We start from the raw sequence: 19,365 nt of genomic DNA, 5'->3' as shown, positions 1-19,365 counted from the left end.
GGCGGGGTCATACAACACTGTAGCTTGGATTCCTGAATCACCATATTGGAGGAAAGTCACCTGTCAACCAAGAACACTCAAAATGTTTTATTATTTGGATGAGAAACTTCTGGGGCTGGGAGTATATCTCAGCAGTAGACCATGTTCTTAGTATGCAAAAGACTCTGGGTTCAATTTGCCGTAACAAAAAAGACATTAACTATTGGGGCGTGTATGTACTACAGCACCTAGCATTGTACAAACTGTCCTAATAGAAAATTTTGGGCCTAGATATTTGCAGGATTTTTACAATCATCTATCCTCACTTATAACTAAAAGAAGATCTCATGTAGGAATTAGGTAGGTGCTATATGCAGGTATGCTGTAAGATTCTGGACAGCTCAAAGGGACAGAGAGTGTTTGGAATAATTGTACTAGAAATTTGAAAATTTACTGAGTAGATATGTATTTCACCTCTTTCATAATTCCTATCTAGCTAACTGCCATCAAATGTTCAAAGTTTGAATGTGTCTCATCTGTAAAGATTTTTGTTTACCCCATACTCAACATAAAACTATTTACATACCAGAGACATCTATTTCTGGATCAAACACTGACCTAGGTTACTTTGAATACTCTTCACACAATTAATGTTCTCAGAACTTCATAGTCCTAAAATTGAACTCTATCTACATTTCTTCCTTAGCAACTAAAGCACTAACCTAAGTGTAAATGTAGACACTTTTATGAAAATGTCATTTTCCAAATCAGAAGGTGTGATCATAAAACTTGGTGAATACTTCAAATAAGAATAAAAAGTAAAAGATATATTGCTATTATTCCTCCTCAAAATACTCCTTTCTTTGAACACGTTTGTCTCATAATTTTGCTACTTTCTGTATCAGTCCTAGAAACTGTCTTTTATGAATATCTTTTTGTGGGTTCCTTGGTGTCCTGAGTTGATTCAAATCACATATGTTAATTTCTGCCAGATAAAAATAGTGTGTTATATCTTTGTGTATCTTATTCACAGGATCTGGCATGATGTAATTTATGGCTTTTCCTCAAAGTCAAAATTATCATGAAAGGTAGACATTCTGAATGGATTCAGAACACTTGAGCACCACCACAGCAGCATTAAAAAGCACTCACTAAAGAGGACTTTCAGAACTGCTTCAGAAAGTGCCAAGAATAGTAGAATTAGTGTGTTTGGAACGAGGGGTATATTTTGAAAGTAGTTAGTAGTGATATGTATTTTACTGTGAGGAATTTAAAAAATATAAACATTTACAATTTTTAATCACTTTTATAGTTATATAGTATCTACAGGTGATTGGTTTCAGGGCCCCTGATACAAAATCTATGGATATGAGTTGGGGATTTAGCTCAGTGTTTCAAGTACTTGCCTGGTAGTTGCCAGGTCTTGAGTTCAATCCCTGGTACAAAAAAACAAAACAAAACAAAACAAAACAAAACTTACAGGTATTCAAATCTCTGTATTTTTTATACAATCTATATAAAACTTCCTTTATATTTTAAATCATCTCTATATTATAGTATTTAGTACAACATGAGTACTGTTTAAAAAGTAATATTATTTAGAGAATAATGACAAGAAAAAATCTGTATATGCTCAATACAAATGCAAAATTAAAAATGTTTTTGATCTATGGTGGTTGAGCCCATGAATTGAATCCATTTATACAGAAAGCCAATTACATATCTATGTATATGCATATGTACATATCTTTGTATATCTATATAAATGTATTTTTATGCTGTTTCTGTAATTATTCATTTCTTAATGATCAAATCCACCAGTTACTTTTCTTGATGTTGCTTGACCTCTCTGGTATTTATCACAGTTTCCTGAAATTCTTTCTGCTATTTATCTCACAATCCTGGGGTTTGTCTTGTGGTGTTAAAATTGTTGTGGTAAAAAAACTTTTCTGTATTTCTGTGGCTTTCCTTCTAAGTCTTTGTAGCTGTTCTTCATCTTTATCTCCTTCATGTGTTAATGTATTTCCTTTTTCTTTCTTATTATATGTGCCTTTCTTGGGTAACCTCATCCACTCTCATTGCAAGTTTACAATTCCCAAGTCTGTGTATTCAGATCAGACCTCTTTCTTATGCTCTAAACCTTGAAAACACAACCATTTGAAATAGTTTCACCTTAATGTGCCTCATTTGCAATATAACCGAGACTAAATAAATGTACCAGCTTTCCTCATCATCATATTTGTTTTCCCATCTTCCATAGACCAGATTTTCCAAAAGCTGAGCTTAAGATGGGAATCATTGTTTAAGTTACTTATTAAGAGGCTGGTCACAGTGGAAAAGAGTAAGAGAGGCAAGATGAGGCACAGATAAAAGCTAAGAAATATTAGAACTACAGCATGATCTCTCAGGCAAATGATGGAGCACACATTGTACCGTGAGTCCCACCTTGAGGCTAGGAAGATATAGTTTGGTACTGTATCCAGGCAATCATTTCCTGAGCTCTATGAGTGGGGATTAGGCTTTTAGGTAAGGTGGCATATCCTTGGCATGCGACCTAGGATAGTTTTCCTGAAAGTAAATTAAGTGTTAATTAACAGTTAACATTCATAGCCACTGGGGAATGCATAGTAAAAGGGGTATGGTTGGGGCACCAACATATCCATTACTATACTGTTTCTGAATTCCCTCTTTATATAGCATCACCATCTACTCAGAAATCCAAGTGGAAGTCTGAAAGTGATTATGAAGTTGTTTTTCTCTCTTACCCTCTTTGAATAAAAATAGTAGATGACAAGTATTCTGTGCGTAAATTTCAAATTCCATAGCATGTTTCTTAAAGCCCCAAAGCATGTGGCTCCTGTTCATTTCTCCAGCTTCATATATTTTTAATTTTAAAGAGAACAAAACAATAAGATATTTGATTTCAAAAAGAAGCCAGTAGGAAGTGAACAATAGTTACTATATTATACATTGTCATTCTCTAAATAGTTGCTCAGACTACCAGATATAAGCATGTGAATTGAATCAAACAGTATAAGCACTAAGTTGTTTCTTTACGTCAGTTGGTGTTATTTCAGAAATTTCAGGTGTGTGGCTTCTAATTTATTCTATATCTGTGTCTCCTGGACTTGTTCTGGGTGGGCTGGAGGTCTGAGACTACATCTTGCTCCTTCATCTTGACGTTTTCCTGTATTCCTCCAAATCTGCTGATTGCTGAATCCTGGGTGCTTCCTGAACTGGCTGTCTAGCCTGCATTGCAGGTAGTTGGGCTAGGAACCTAGGTTCCACGGATCTGAAGTTCCTGAGGTGGCACAGAGGTATAGGCAGTGGCTCACTGATGCTTCTTGCAATCTCTTCTGGGCACACTAAATCTGTTTCAGTTTCCCCAATAAGATACTGTCACTGTAAGCCCTTTCATATGACTTTCACTTTGCCAACTCATTATTGTCTTGCAATACAATCTAGATATTACCTCCTCAAGAAATTTTTCTCTGACTTCCTAGGTTAACTAGATTTCTAACATTTGAGCTCTCTGAGCATCTCACCTTCTATTCCTTCAGAATACATTTCATGACGAAATAAGATTGTCAGATTATTTGACTATTGCCCCTCATTGAATGTGAGCTCTTTCAGGACAGTGACTAACTGAATCTTGTTTCTTTCTTTTTCTCTAGGATGTAATTTAATCCCATGACAATGAGGACATTTATGCTTGTAATGTCAGACATAAAAAATTTATGGGTATAAAAGGAAAATGTAACCAAAATTCTAGAGATTTATTCTGAGAAGTTTTGTAAGCTTAATTCTGATGTTTGTATAGGGAAATTATTTTAATGAGTTCTGGGTAGATAAATATTCACAGAAAGATAACTTAGTCTACCTTTTACTATCCTGCTGCTCTGTATTCATCTTGGACCACTGATATCCATTCCAGAGAGTCCTAAAGGAGTCAGAAAGAAAGCTCAAGCTCCAATGATTACATAAATATGCTAAAAGATCTCTCTCTCTCTCTCTCTCTCTCTCTCTCTCTCTCTCTGAAATTTCACACAGTGGTTATTGCATTAATTTTCTTTTTTTATTTTAAAGATAGTAAAATACAACAAAATAAGACAGAACAAAGCCAATCAAGACTGCAGTGAAATCGCTAGAGAACTTCAGAGTAGGATACCAGGATAACAATAAATACTATAGTATATCTTGCTATCTTCACAATAGTTGTCCATTTAAACAAATATAGCAAAATCAAACCAAAAACAGAACACTATAAAACCAATCAAAACAGAATATTAAATAGCACAAAAAAATGAATCAGAACAAATCAGAACAGTGAAAACAACACTGGCCTTCAAACAGAAGACAGAAGGAAATCCCCCGTATTTGCTATATTGCATACTGTCATCCTCACTGGCCCCAGGCCTGTGTATCAACCAAGCAATATAAGCATTTAGTTGCTTTATGTACCTTAGTTGCTATCAACTTTGGCTGACCTCAGAAACCATCAAGTTGCTAAGGAATATGGGGGGGGGCGGGGTATGGGACGTTTAATTCTCAGCCCATGCACTTGTAGGCTCACAGGAGACACTGACCTGTTCTTTCTCTTGTGTGCCCATGGTTCATTAGTACTGCTTACCAGGAAGACTGGCGCATTGCTTTCTTGGTCGGTCTCCCAAGTTCCAGCATGACTGATTCTTAGAGGCGCTGACTTTTCTCCCTGGTGCACCTGCAGCTAGGAAGGGTGACTTGTTGCTTTCTTGGTTGGTCCCCCAAATTCCAGCATGGCTAACTCTCTGGAGATGCTGATTTACTCTCTTCCTGGTGCAACCCTGCATTCATTATTTTTTGTTTTGTTTTTGGTACCAGGAATTGAACTCAGAACTTTGAGCTTTCCAGGCAAAAACTTGTGCCACTGAGCTAAATCCCCAGCCTGTGCATTCATTTTCTGTTGTTGCTATAACAAATTGGCACTTACTCAGCGCCTTAAAATGAAAAACAGCAATTTATTATCTCATAGTTCTATAGATCAGAACTCTACACAGACTCAGCTACGTGTTCTGCTTAGCATCTCACAAATCTGAAGTCAAGGTGCGCTGGGTTCTCATCTGGAGGTTTATGTGGGATAACTCGTTCCCTGAGTTTTTCAGGTTTTTGAAAGAAGTTAGTCAAGTGCAGCTGTAGGATTGAGGTCCCCATTTCCTCATGGGCCACAGACTGAGTGTTGTTCCTAGTTTGTAGAAGCTGCACACATTTCTTTGCAATAGCCTCTTTTCTCCATTTTCAAATGAGTACTCATACTCATACTTTGATTGTCTCTTTCTTCTGCCCTCCTCTTACCATTTTAAGGACTCATACAATTATATTATGACTACACTGTAAATCTTGTTTTTGGTATATGGCCTAGCACAATCACAGGAATATTGCTATCAGCTGGAAACCAGTAGAGCTAAAATTCTGCCTACTAGAACTGCCAACAGAAGGACGAAGGAAAGGTAATATGTCCTCAATTCTGATTCCTAATAGAGAAAAAAAAATACCTGTAATACTTCTTTCCTTTCTGTTTCCAGATAAAAGACCTGCGGCATGAGAATATTAACCCTTTGTTGGGATTTTTCTATGATTCGGGAATGTTTGCCATTGTGACAGAATTCTGTTCCCGAGGGAGCCTGGAAGACATACTAATAAATGAGGATGTGAAACTTGATTGGTTGTTTAAATCATCACTCCTGCTGGATCTCATCAAGGTTAATGGAAATACTGAGGAAATCTTGGAATTCCCATATAGACTAGAACTTTAATATTTTGAGATGTTTTATTTTTTTTCAGATCACTGTGATCAATCCATCTTTCTTCCAGGGTTTGTCCACCAACTTTTCTTGTGATCCTTTTGTCAGTCTGTTATAAAGCATGGATATAAAAACTTTTTGCCCGATCTCTTCTCAATTTGAGGATCAGATTTTTTTAGTTCCTATTTACAATCAAACACTCTTCTACTTTGACCAATTGTTTCTTCCATCCATTTCTCTGCTTTGTGGATGTAAGAATTTTTGATGCTACTAAGCTCCATTTAAATGGCTCACTTCAAAACAAAGTAATGGAGTTTTGCATACCATACATGTGGATGTGGAACTCAGTGCCACTGGTAAACCAAAAGGTCACTGCTTCTATAAGATAGTATTTCCATTATATGTTCCAAGGACTATTAACAAATGAGAAGTTCTGTGGATAGGTTTCTGTGTAGCTCATGAGCTCTATGAAATGATATTTAGATTATGTATATATGCTCTTTTGGAGTGATCTAGGTCATCAATTACTTGTTGAAGGTCCTATGTATCGATCACAATCTTGATTTTCGCGTAGTGACCTAAATCTTTTCAAGGGGACTTGGAAAGGAAAGACGTTATGTTATTCCCATTCTCTATATGGTACATGTGACTAGCCTTCTCTTATAGATGCTTGTAGATACTTTGTATGTGGTATCTAGCACACATAGTAGGAGCTTAGCTGTTATTACAGGGCAGAACGGATAATAGAATTCAAATCTCCTCATTCTTACTCTACTACTCCTTCCGTTCATCCTGTAAGCAAAGCCTAATGAGTGATGCTAGAGGCCTGTAAATGTTATTCCTCTTGACCTTGTGATGAATGAAAACCAAGTTTTAGACAACTTGAGGGAAATGTTTATAGACTCTATTGTAGACTTTGCTTGGAAATACTGGATAGTGCATATTTTCTGAGAGCACAATATGTAAAGCATTCAAATGCAAAAGGGTATCAGACTGAAAAACAGATCCAGATACCTAAAAAGAGACAGCACAATCAGTTCTGGACTGACTTCATTATGATATGAATATATTAAATCAATCTGATGGTGTTGGAGGGTCACATTTGAATATCATGTAATGGCTGCCAAAGAGCCATTCTTCCCCCTTTTTATATTGTGTATTTTAACTACAAAATAATATATTAGACCAATATTTAAATTAAATGGTAAGAATATATACAAGGAAAATACTGACATTGACTCAAACCTGTTTCATCATAGCCTACTCAAAGTTAACCACTATAGCAATTTTGTGACTAGACTTATAATTCACTTAATTTGCCTTTACTTACATTATAGATTTTTTGTCATTAATACACCTTGCTGTCTCACAGTTCTGCAACTTACAATATTTTCATTTTATAGCTTAGTGTTATATAGATGTTGGTACATACAGATATATCTTATTCTTTTTAAGTGCTGCAGAATATTCAAGGATGTACCATAAATCTAATCAGTCTTAGGGATATTTTGTGTATCTCTAATTATGTAGTAATACAAAATCAAAGCTGCATCAAACATTCTTCTGTCTGTATTATATGCAATTATTTCTCTAGATGAAAAGTAGATCCATGAGCTACAGGGTATTCATATTTTTCATTTTAATAGATATTTCAAAAATTTCCATCCAAAATCTGTATATGTTTTCACTCTTGCCAATAATAAATGAGAATTGCATTAAACCTATTGATGAAAATAATACTTTTCAAATTATTTGCAATTATACTTATGTAAGAAAAGGTCTGTCATGTGTTTGAAAAGTAACACATAATTCTCCATATATATAGAAGATTATGATAAGGTATGGCTCCAAAAACCTCAACAAAATTCTACTTTGCCTGCATACAACAACAACAAAAAAAGCTGAATTCTGGATCATGATAACCCATACTATTAACAATCTCAGAAAGCGGCTCTAAAATCACAAAATAGTTAAATAAGCTTCTAAATAAATTATGTTGTATCATCTACAGGGAATGAAATACTTACACCACAGAGAATTTGTTCATGGGAGACTAAAGTCTCGGAACTGTGTGGTAGATGGGCGTTTTGTATTAAAAGTGACAGATTATGGCTTTAATGACATCTTAGAAATGCTAAGACTCTCCGAAGAGGAACCTTCTGCAGAAGGTAAGCAATGACTTGTACCCTTTGATGCATATAAAGTAACTCTAAAGTTCAAATAAAAATATGCACTGAATTAAAGCCTTTAACTGATTTCAACTCCCTACTTTTGTTGAAAATCCAACCTCATTTCCAAGTCAGAGGATGTGAATGAATTCTGCATGCTGTAACTTCAGCCCAGTCTATCCTTCTAAACAAAGCCAGTGTAATAATGTTCAGTTCCTGCTGTGGCAGGATTAGGCTGCATTGTTTAGAGACCCCTGTGGTCCCCAGTGAATCTTGCTGAGTGGTAGGCACACAGTAGGTGCTCAATAAATAATTGTCAGATTGAATAGAAGGTAATTGGGAAGGTGGACCCCCACAAAGTACATTCTAGAATGGGATGTCACTAAAGCACACAAGTGCTGTGTCTGTCAGAGAGGAAGAAGTAAGGAGGGGACCTTAGCAAATAAATACCCTGATTTGGTTGTGTGGGAGGGATTCAAATAGAACTATAGCTTTCTAGTAAATAAGTAGGCATGCTTGTGAAATCTATTTTATGTTTTTTTCTTCTGTTTAGTGCATCAGTGACAGAATTAAGCAATGTCTGTAGGAGTCCCATAGATCAACGAAATAGGAAGAATCTGAGATGGGGGTAATGAGAATCAAAGGAGACTGAATTAATAGAAAAGAGGGAGGAAGAAAGAGAAAGCAAGAAAATGAGAAGAATGAACAAGGTTAAATATATATAGAAAACTTGAGCATTAAAAGTTTTAATGTTGCAAGTATGAAGAGCATAGATTATAACACAAAAATACAGAGAAATAGACACTCTCAAAAAGGCAAAGCAGAAAAACTACACTGTATGTTCATATTCTTAAGAAGCTCTTTGATATTTTAGTTGTATAACTGCTGACTTACTACCCAGAAGAAAAAAAAGATGAAAGGCACGGAGAGAAATATATGCACGGGTAGAGACATGCAGTCTAGTAATCGCTGGCATCATCTTTGCTCTTTATGAGACTTGTGAATCACTAAGCTTTAGCACATCATTTAGTACAAATCGTTCATTTTACAGATGAGGCAATAGAGGGCTTATGATTTTTTCAAATCTTAAAGGTACTTAGCAACAGCTCTGGGACTTCAGTTCAGAGCTTCTGAAGCCCATCCTCTACACTCAACCAAACAACACTTTATAATTTCCACCTTGCTATTCATTCATTAGAATAGTTAAAATTCCTGATACACAGTGGAAGATGTGGTTTTGCCACTCTCTCTCTTTTTGTGTAGATTTCACAATCCTGACTTAGCTGTGTGGTCATTATTTGGTTAATTCTACTTTGAGATATTGAAGCAGTTTCCTTGTATTCACTTTAGGATAGAGATGTCAAATACTTAGCATTCTGTCAAAATTAATCATCTACAAAGTTAAAGTGCAATACTTAACTTCTCAGAGTTATATTTAATTCACAGAGTAGCAATTTCAAACTTATGGATATCTAGTCACAGAGGAGTAAAGCATATCTCTGGTGTGTGTGTGTGTGTGTGTGTGTGTGTGTGTGTGTGTGTGTGTGTGTTCTCCTGTTTATATTTCCCTCTCCAAATTGCAGTTTTTCATATACTGCAGCCAAAGGGCACTCTAAGTTTCAAATTGGTTCATGTTGCAGCTGTGCCTAAATCCAGAACGGCTTCGCATTCCTCCTAGGATAAATTTCACATTCTTTTATATGGCTTATGAGTCCTCCATGGTCTGGACCTTACTGAAGTCTCATGCTTAACTCTTCCATCTCTGTCAATACATTTCAGCTACACTAAACTCTTTCCAGTTGTTTATTTATACCAGGTTCTCCTATTTCTAGACTTAACACATGCTGTGCCCACTGCCTGTGACACTCTTGTCTCTCAATCTTTCATGAATTTACCTGGGACAGACTCAGTTCCATTCTTTCTACAGATCTCGAGTACTACTACATGGAGAGATTTTTCATGCCCCACTACACTTTGCTAAGTTGTTCTCTTCATGATCTTTAGAGACTCCAAATTTGTTGCAATACCATACTTTGTTAGAAAATAATTTATTGAGTTAGCTTTCTTCTATCTGCAGCAAAATATGAGCTTTGTGAAGAAAGAAGATAGTTTTGCCTCCCTCAGCACCTTTAGTATGTGGTAGAATAAATAGCTGTTGAATGAATGAATTGATCAAATAAAATGAAAGGAAAAATCTTGCTTTTCTGCCTTAGATGACAGGACCAATAGGCTCTGATAATTGGAAAGACTTTGGAGGTCATATAGCACAGCTTCCATTTTACAGATGAGAAAAGTGAGACTTGGAAAGGTAAACTAATTGGTGGCTAGACTGAGATTTTAAACCTAGGTCTCTTGACTTATAGTTCTGTGTTATTTTATACTGAACTAGCTTGATTTTTTCTGATGGTTTTGTTACCACAGCAAGGCTCAGAATTAGTACTGGCTTCACCTGGTACAAAACAAGCCAAAGTAATTTTTCTAATTTTCCTGAGAGTTCAAGTCTAATGGTAGCTAGTGGCTCTTACTTGGTTCTGGAATAGGGAAGAGGAAATGAGGATAGATTGTAATTGTATTCATTACTGCTCACTCTCAATATATAAGTAATACAAGTAATAGTCAGATAAAGTCTCATTTTAGCCATTAACAACATACATGTCAGTGCTCTCTGAAAATACTATTTGGGAGTGACTGCATTTAATCACTCAGATTTTCACAAGATAGTTTTGTCCTTCTTTCCTTTCTTGTGTTTCTAAATGTTCAGAGAGATAAGATGCTGGGAAGAAGCAGCCACATATCATTTTCCATGCTCTTAAATATCTAACCTTGCCCTACCCACCTAAAAACATGGTACTTGAAATTCAACAGTTAGCTATGCATTCCTTTGACTCATGTGTCATTCAGTTTTTTAGTTTTATTTGTACATATCAGTCCTTGGAGGCAGGAAGACATGAAGGCAAAACCACTATACTGAAAGAGTTTGAGACTTTTATTGTGAGACAGAGATAGTGCGTGGAAAGTCAAAAGTATCCACAAAGTCTGGGGGTACCTGAATGGTAAAGAGAGAAGATAGAGTTCCTGGTAAAGAATGAGTCTAGAATTTCTTGTTTCATCATTTTGATTAGGGTTGAGTGAAAACAATAATTTCCACAATGGAGTTCTCTTTCCTGGATATCACTAGCAACCAAAACAGTCTCTCCTCTTTTGCTTACCTTTTTGCTTCATAGAAATTTGTTTCTTTGGACTAACCTCCTTAATACCACAAATTTAACAAAATAAAATATTAGGCTCTTGGTACTTTCCCCTTTTGCATCTCTAATCAGATATTCTTCTTCAGTCTCCCAGTCTCTGATTGTAAACTTGTTTGTTCCAAAGCACAGTGAGCCTCTCCCCAGTCCTGTCACTTTCTTCTCCATTGTACCTTCTAATGTACCTGGTTCCCCATGCTGTTGCCGTCCCCTTCACCCCTATTCAGGCCCCTTTCACCTTTGTGCGGGTGCTTACTGCAATGATTTTCTAGCTGGTCTCCCTGTCTCCTTTAGCCCAGCTGTGCGGGTTGCCAGATTAATTTTCCGGAACATGGCTTTCATCAATTCCCTCTCCAGCTCCAGCACCCCTACTGCTTTTTGTATTCATTCCAAATGCCTTCATTTGGCTCTCAGGGCTTCTCACCTTCTGCCCCATTTTTCCAGCCACCTCCCTCTCCTACTTCATCAAACCTATTTCTCTTTTCTCATTATTCCTTAAGAGAGCCTTTCTCTTCAGCCGAGCTAATCTGCTTACCACCCTCCAGCCACCCTCAATTTGTTCCTTTCTGCCTCTTGTTCTTTTGCACATACTGTTCTTTTTCCCTGCAAAAACCCCTCAGCTTCAGCAAGCTGCATCCTTGACATTCTTAATGAAAGCATTTAAGATTTAACTTTTCCAGGAAGCCTTCCTGGATTAATGTGGTCTCTTCAGTTTTTCATTAGTGTGAACCTGATGAAATTGACAATACTCAAATATTTCAATCCATAGAAATGACAATTTTATGTGATATAACACCAAAACATTCCTCCCAACTTTTGACTACTATTTTTATATTATCAAACTGTATTTCTCTATATATTTCTTTAAAAATATTTGACTGGCATAAACTCTGAAAGTATTGGTAGTCTTTTGTCCTCTTTGGGGCCTGAAATGCATCAAGAAACTCAGTGGGAATTCAAATTTGGCTTTTAATAGATTCATTTTCCTGTACCATACAGTGGCCTCCCCTATTATCTCTCTTGTATTGCAATTAAGGGTGCACATCACTGTCTTTCCCAGTAGGCTGGAAACTCTTTGAGGACAAAGGAGAAGGCTGATTCATCTGTTGTACTGTGCTTGAACAGGCACACAATTCTTGGTACATAGCAGGTCCTCAATAAATATTGGCAGCACTGACTTAAACTAACTGCTGCACCTTTTGCTCTACAAGGAACAGAAGAGGACTGAAGATACTCTAATCCTTTTAGAGAATATCTGGAGAAAGCAACTTATGAATCCCTGAGCCCCAGCACAATCAAATTACCAGACACATGCACAGCTTAGCAAATTGCAAATCCATGGCAACCAGTCTAGTAGGGTGCTTGTCTTTCCCTGGAAACCTGCCAATTGCTACTTGAAGGCTCAAGAGAGCAGGAAAACAAGTGTCAGATAGTGTCTCTACTTCAAGCCTTTTGCCCTTCCCCACACCTCTGCTTTGTTTGCTTGCATGGTCCTGGAATAGTAAGAGTACAATGTTTTCTCTGACTATAATTCCTTAGAATAATAGACTCAGAGCCGGGGAGCACTAGCATACCATTTTGTCTAATAAAAATACAAAGTAGTCAATAAAACAGCACCTTCAGAACCCTTGAGGGACTTGAAGATGTCAGTTAATCCTCTCTGCATTCATTATATAATGCTTTCTTTACAGAGTTGCTTTGGACAGCTCCTGAACTGCTGAGAGCCCCAAGGGGCAGCAGATTAGGTTCTTTTGCAGGAGACGTCTATAGTTTTGCCATCATCATGCAAGAAGTGATGGTCCGTGGTGCCCCGTTCTGCATGATGGATCTGCCTGCTGAAGGTAAGCAAAAGGTGAGAAAAAAATCCCTAGAAGTCCTACTGTTAGCCAGATCATCAGGCTAAACCAGTCTGTCATGATTTGCCAAAAGAATATTTGGCCTTAATGCTTGCTAGTCTGCAATCAGTCAGTGTTGTGTGCCAGTGGCACATAGAGGAATACATCTTTAGGCATCTAGAAGAAATTCCACCACTCAGGAAGCTGGTCCTTTTTCAAACTCATAATCCAAGAGCTTATAGGATCTATGTCAACCATTTTGTGTTATTTTTACAATCTTTTTTGGAGACACTTTTTGCTAATTATTTTAGTACCCTTCATGATGCTCTTCAGTATGATTCCTTCCCTGTGATATGCCATAAGTTTTCAGCCTCACTTCCCATCAAATCACATGGATGTCAGGCAAGATCCATCATTGGGTGGTAAAATTAGTGGACAAAAATTTTAAGGGAAACAAGATGTGCATGCTAAGTGTGAATCCACAAGATGCAAATCACAAAAGGAAAAATTATAATTGTATAAGTGGAGGATCTTGCAGACAGAACATGTGCCCAGTGATCTGTGCTTATCTATACCTATTTTAGTTAAAGCAGGTACATTGTTTATTTCAATTACATTTTGAGAGTTTCAAGGGCATGAATCATGCTGGACCTAAGCAAAGAGGTTACCCAATCAACTAAATGTTGTTCTGAAAAAAGGACAAGGACTTTTTCTGCCTGGAAATGAATGAAGCCATCTCATTCCAGGTGGTCCATTCCCACAAAATCTATTACCCTGAAAGCGGGATGCTGCAGTGGAGAAACTATCACTAGTACAAGCTGCGCTAGGTTAAAGGAGCACAAGGTGCAATTTTACAAAGTGCTGAGAAGTAAGAGGCAACAGCTGAACTTCTCCAATGGCGTCATGTATGTGTTTTCGGAGCAGTTGGAGAAGTCAAGATGGGAAGAAGAGGCTCTTTGAGCCTCTGTTTGAGGCTCAGTGTGAATTGAGGGCTAATGATTTTGTCTTGCTGCCAGGGAGTTTTCTAGCTTTGTAAAATAGTTTAGACCTTTGGTCACTAATGGTTTTTGGGTCTAAATGGGAAGATTATTGAGGAAGATAATGAGGTCTGAAGTGTTTGGAAGTAGGGAAATTCCATGTAAATTGAGGCTGCCTGGGTTCAGATTTGAACTCTGTCACTTACTAGCCATGTGATTTTATTCAAATTACACATTCTCTGTGCCTCAGTTTCCCAATCTGTAAAGCTAAAATAGAATTGCTTACCTCATCTATTTACGGTGAAAGTCCAAGGCAATAAAGGCATGTACAGTGCTCAGCGCATAATCTGATACATAGTTAATGTTCCACTGAAAGTAGAGTTCATTGAGCAGCAACTAAATCTAAACTGTGTGCTGCCATTTTCAATTCCCTTTGCTTAGAGGCCAAGCAGGGCCCAAAGCTCAGAAGTGAGATAAGCCTTGGCTAGTAGATAGCCCTAAATGGGTTTATTGTGAAGAAGGCTTATATATTATTTAGGGGTGGATGAGAGGACTAGGTCATTGAAGTTACACTTTTAAAATAGACACCAGATGCATACAAAACCTAGCAGAAACAGGATAAACTGTGCCTGAAATACACTAATAGTTCAATGAACTAATTTCTCACACCCTTTGCAAAGATCTGATATAGACTTTACTCAGATATCATCAATATTAAAGCCACCTAAGGAAAAAACAAAAGATGTGATTCTTCTATGTTTCCTCCTGACTAAGCCCTTTCTTGAATAAAACTGAGTTATTTGTGCTGAATCTTGATGCTTTGATTTGTACACCTTTTTCATCTTGTATATGAGCAGAAATCATAAAGAAGCTTAAGAAACCTTTTCCTGCGTATAGACCAGTAGTTTCTCCTGAATATGCTCCTCCAGAATGTTTGCAGCTGATGAAGCAGTGCTGGGCTGAGGCTGTGGAACAACGACCAACTTTTGATGATATATTTAACCAGGTAAAAACTCTGTGAATCTTACTACTGCCAGAAGCCAACGTAAAGCCATCTTTGCCAAGGATAACTCATTGGGTCTTTATCAGGAACTACTTGCAAGGGAAAGGGGTACTCTTTTGGAGAAACAGCCTGTGGTATGATAGCTCTGTAGCACTGGGTGGTATACAATCATGAGCAAATCCTCCAAAAGCCCAAGAAATGAAAAAGAGGATGTTCTTTGTCTGAATCTGTGTCCCAGGCCATCCACAATCTGGTCTAAAGAATCTTTCAAGTGATGGGATAGAATCATCAAGAATCTGTGAAGTTTGGTATTAGGGGTACTGGAAGCCAGATATCCTGGAATAGATGGGACTCTGTGCAGAATCATATATGCTTTAGAGATCTCAGGGAACTCTGATAAGTATACCATTTAGCTGACTCCAGGTTGTTTTTGGAGGGTCAGGAGACAGATGTGGTATTTGAAAGGTTATTCAAAAAGATAAAAATGTAAATATGGAATGTAATAGGAGATTCCTTTGGATTCCAGGGAACAACTTGAGGCAGTGGATACACGAAGTAATAAGCCCCTCTTTTTAAGACAGTAAATTTATAAAGATGTTGCTTCTTTCCGAAAGAAGATGAAAGGATGAAGAAAGGACAGTTGGAGCACTGCTAGGAAAGCTTAAGTGCAGGTCTTCTGTTACAGCATGCTTAGAGCTTTGTTGAAATTATAGAATACTGAAACTGATGGTCCTCTGTAGGAGTGCTATATCAACTCTGCAAAGAAGCTTTTTGAGGCTGGTTAGAATACAGCACTGAGATGCTTTATGAGTGGCAGGTTTCTAAAGCAGAAAAGAGAAAGTTGGATCAAAACCTTGAGGGGCCCTGCTTATGAAGTCATCCGTGTCCCCAGCTAACAATGCCTCCATTAGTCTGACTGAGTTTTTTGAGGATACTCAAACAGATATTCAATAGTATATAAAAAACAAAGGAACATAAAGGTCAAATTTCTAAAGACTTAAGATGAGTCAAGAGAAAATGCATTTGCCTTTGTGTTGATGCTAGAGATGTTATTTTAGAAGGCAGCAAAAAAGTGAATGATAGGTAGGAGGGTTATACACCATTCAACTTTCAAATAAGACATTGCTGGAGCTACCCTCACTAAAATGTTTCAGGGGAAGTTTAGCCTGTCTTTTGACAAGCCTAGCTTTCCAACTTGCTACAGTTAAAAACAGTTCAATGAGAAGAGAAGTATTTAGGCAATAGGAGAGGCTCAAAGTATCTAAACTGAAGTTGACCTCAGCAACTTTGTGGTCATGTAGATATGGACTAGGCTCAGGAGGAAATGCTTGATGTTCACTGTGGGGTATTAGGATGATTTAGTAGGCCAGTGATTTACAGGAGTGAAGCATCATTTCCTGGCCTCTTGCCCCTTACATCACTGGCACCACCCCTGGGCTCAAGACCAAATCCTGTTGCTTTTGCAGTGGTTATTACCCTTAAGCCATCATGTCAGAATTGATAGGGCTTGCCCAGAACATCTTTGCTCAGAACCAGAAGAATAGGGAAAAAATTACTTGGGGATAGGGAAGGAACTCTGTAAATGGACCAGAGTGGCAATAAAGGTGGTTGATGTCTTTTCCTCTTCACATTTGACCACATCTTTCTTTCCTTGACTTTTTTGGAGGAAAAATTTTGTGACAAGGGAGCCTGAACCATATGAGTTTGGGGAGTAAGCATTCTCTGTTACTCTTTCTGTTTTTGCTTCCAGTTTAAAACTTTCAATAAGGGGAAGAAAACCAATATCATTGATTCTATGCTTCGGATGTTGGAACAATATTCTAGCAATTTGGAAGATTTGATCCGGGAGCGGACTGAAGAGCTGGAAATTGAAAAACAGAAAACAGAAAAGCTTCTAACACAGATGTTACCACCGTATGTGAGAATATCTGAGGAGTGTGAATCCTTTTAACAATGTGTCCTATTTTTAGAAAGAAGAGTAAATTATCCATTCACTGATTGCTCCTTCTCCCTGTCCTACACCCTGTCTATTCCTAGTGAGTTTGAGTCACACTTTCAAATCAAGGTAGAATTGGAAATCAAGGGGGCAGAGCACACATCCTAATTTCCTACTGCCTATGGATCCTGCTGGTCATTTAAGTTTTGGTATCTCAGGTTTTCTATAAGCGAATTTGTGACTTTGTTAGAGGATGACTAAAAAATAGCATCTCTTTTAGTTCCTAGAGGAAAATAGCAGGGTTGCCTTTCTGTTTTTTTTTTTTCTCCCAGATATGCTGAAAACCTTTCCTGTTGATACAATTTCCAAATTTTTCAAAGCACTTTGTCATGTGCAATATGATCTTCTAGAAGAAAACTGGAGAGAATTTGTCTCAAGAAAAGGCAAACACTTGGGAACATTCAGTGGGGTTAGGGAAGATATTGAAGTAGAAGTATTGAGAACTGGAAAAAAGTATGAAGGCATAGAGTTACATTCTAGTACCTGGCAAAATGTCTGGCACATTGTAAGCTGTCAGTATATTTTGTAAAATAAGTGAATAAATTAATGCTTTTATCCAGGTGACTTTCCTTCTTGTTATTTACTTAGCAATTATTTCTGAAGAAGTTGTGTTTTAGCAGGTGTATGCAGCATAGAGGGAGGCCGATATCTTTTAAAGAACTGTTTATGTCTGCTTTTCAGATCAGTTGCTGAATCCCTCAAAAAGGGCCGCACAGTTGAACCTGAAGGCTTTGACTCAGTCACCTTATACTTCAGTGACATTGTGGGCTTCACCACCATCTCAGCCATGAGTGAACCCATTGAAGTTGTGGATCTTCTAAATGACCTGTACACACTCTTTGATGCAATCATTGGCAGTCATGATGTGTACAAGGTATGTTAATTATCAAAGAAATATATTTAATTGTGAAATTTTTATATGAGACTCTTCTATGTGTATTTTAGGTTGGAGGGATGCAGTATAGAATATTGTTATTTAGGAATGAAAATATAAGCAGTACACTACTTCCACTACTATCCCATTGAAAATGAAGGCTAAATGGCATGCATGTCATCTCCCACTTTACAAAATAACAATTCTCAAATTAGCAAGGAATTTTGAGATAGTTTTCTTTGGAACTGTGTTTCATAATTGGCACTAAGAAGAGTTTGAGGCCAGAAGAGTATCACAATAAGCACTGAGGATACAGAATTAGTGGTGTTTTCCCCATAGCTGTTAGCTTCTATAGAGCTCATTTTAATAAATTTTGTGTAGATGTAATGCCTAATATGAAAATTTGGTCCTTTTTTGAGTACTATCTTTATACAATATAACTTGGCATTATGAAAGCTACTAGACTAGAAGCTCTTTGTAAATTCTCTGGGGTAATCAAAGGCCCATGCGTTGATCTGTGGTCTGGGAAAGTGATTAATCAAGAAGATGCATGCCCTTGCTTTTACCTTTTCTAAATCTTGCAGCCTGAAAGTTGCCACTCTTTCTGTCCAAGCTTACAGATGAATGGAGAACAAATTGCTACACTCATTTATTTAGTGCTATGTTTCCTTCCTCTTGTTTTTATTTGTTGTCTTGTCTTCAGGTAGAAAAAGAATAAGAATCTCATAGCTGTGCAGGGATATTTCCATGTTGTCTGTAACATGGATACTTGTCTTACTGATGGAGAAAGATGCCTCAGGCATCTCAAGGTTTAGCCAGTTTCTCTGTCCCAGGAACCAAGGTAAAACTGGGGAAAGAATAGCTCCATTCATTGAATGCTTCAATGTTTGAAATGTCCCAGCTCTCAAATCTTACATAAGGCATGTGCTTATCTCAGATTAGACAGGGTTCTTTTAGGTTAGGTAGAAAGCTTCAGGGCAAGGCCAAGCTACCGAAATAGCGCTCAAAAATAGACATCATACCTGTCAATCAGCAGGAACTGGAAGCTAATGAAGAAGCACATATTGAAACCACAGTGGAGGAAAAATCCATGGAATCAGGCTACCTGTCTTAACTTGTTGACCTCAAGCAGCCTGAAGAGAAAAACAAATCACTGAAAACCAATTGAATTGAAACTAGAATCAAAGATGATTCAGCATAGGCAGTAACACAGTCACTTGTTTAATCAATCCAGCTAATTTTGTTCAGACAGTTATTGAGGGTCTTATGGGTAAGGCCATTAGCTATTTTAGTCCTTTGTGGCTATAGTGGGGAGTTAATAGGCTGTTCCCAAGACAAATCAGGGCTATATGAATCCAAAAATGGAATCTAATTTTCAGTCCTGTTTATCAAAAACAACACAGTACAAAGGAAATAAAAACTGAACCAGCAGTGAATTGCCAAACTTGTTTGTATTTCCATTTCTTACCTGTAAAATTGGAAACATTTCTCAGCACTCAATAATCTAA

At 37.4% G+C, this 19,365-nt stretch overlaps 1 protein-coding gene across 1 annotated transcript in view; it reads left to right on the top strand.

The window, feature by feature from the left end:
- Gucy2f (guanylate cyclase 2F, retinal) overlaps positions 1 to 19,365 on the top strand; it is a 127,377-nt gene that overhangs the window by 80,545 nt on the left and 27,467 nt on the right. The window contains exons 10-15 of the mRNA XM_003467578.2: positions 5,541 to 5,717; positions 7,771 to 7,927; positions 12,864 to 13,013; positions 14,842 to 14,990; positions 16,738 to 16,901; positions 17,665 to 17,857. Of these exons, the coding sequence (XP_003467626.1) occupies positions 5,541 to 5,717; positions 7,771 to 7,927; positions 12,864 to 13,013; positions 14,842 to 14,990; positions 16,738 to 16,901; positions 17,665 to 17,857 (990 nt within the window). The remainder of the gene's footprint in view (positions 1 to 5,540; positions 5,718 to 7,770; positions 7,928 to 12,863; positions 13,014 to 14,841; positions 14,991 to 16,737; positions 16,902 to 17,664; positions 17,858 to 19,365) is intronic.

This window comes from Cavia porcellus, unplaced genomic scaffold (genome assembly GCF_034190915.1).
Source record: "Cavia porcellus strain 051 isolate PalLab524CR breed Dunkin Hartley unplaced genomic scaffold, mCavPor4.1 scaffold_3, whole genome shotgun sequence".
NCBI lineage: Eukaryota > Metazoa > Chordata > Mammalia > Rodentia > Caviidae > Cavia > Cavia porcellus.
Note: the sequence above shows the minus strand (reverse complement) of the source record. Positions and strands in the feature narration are given on the sequence as shown.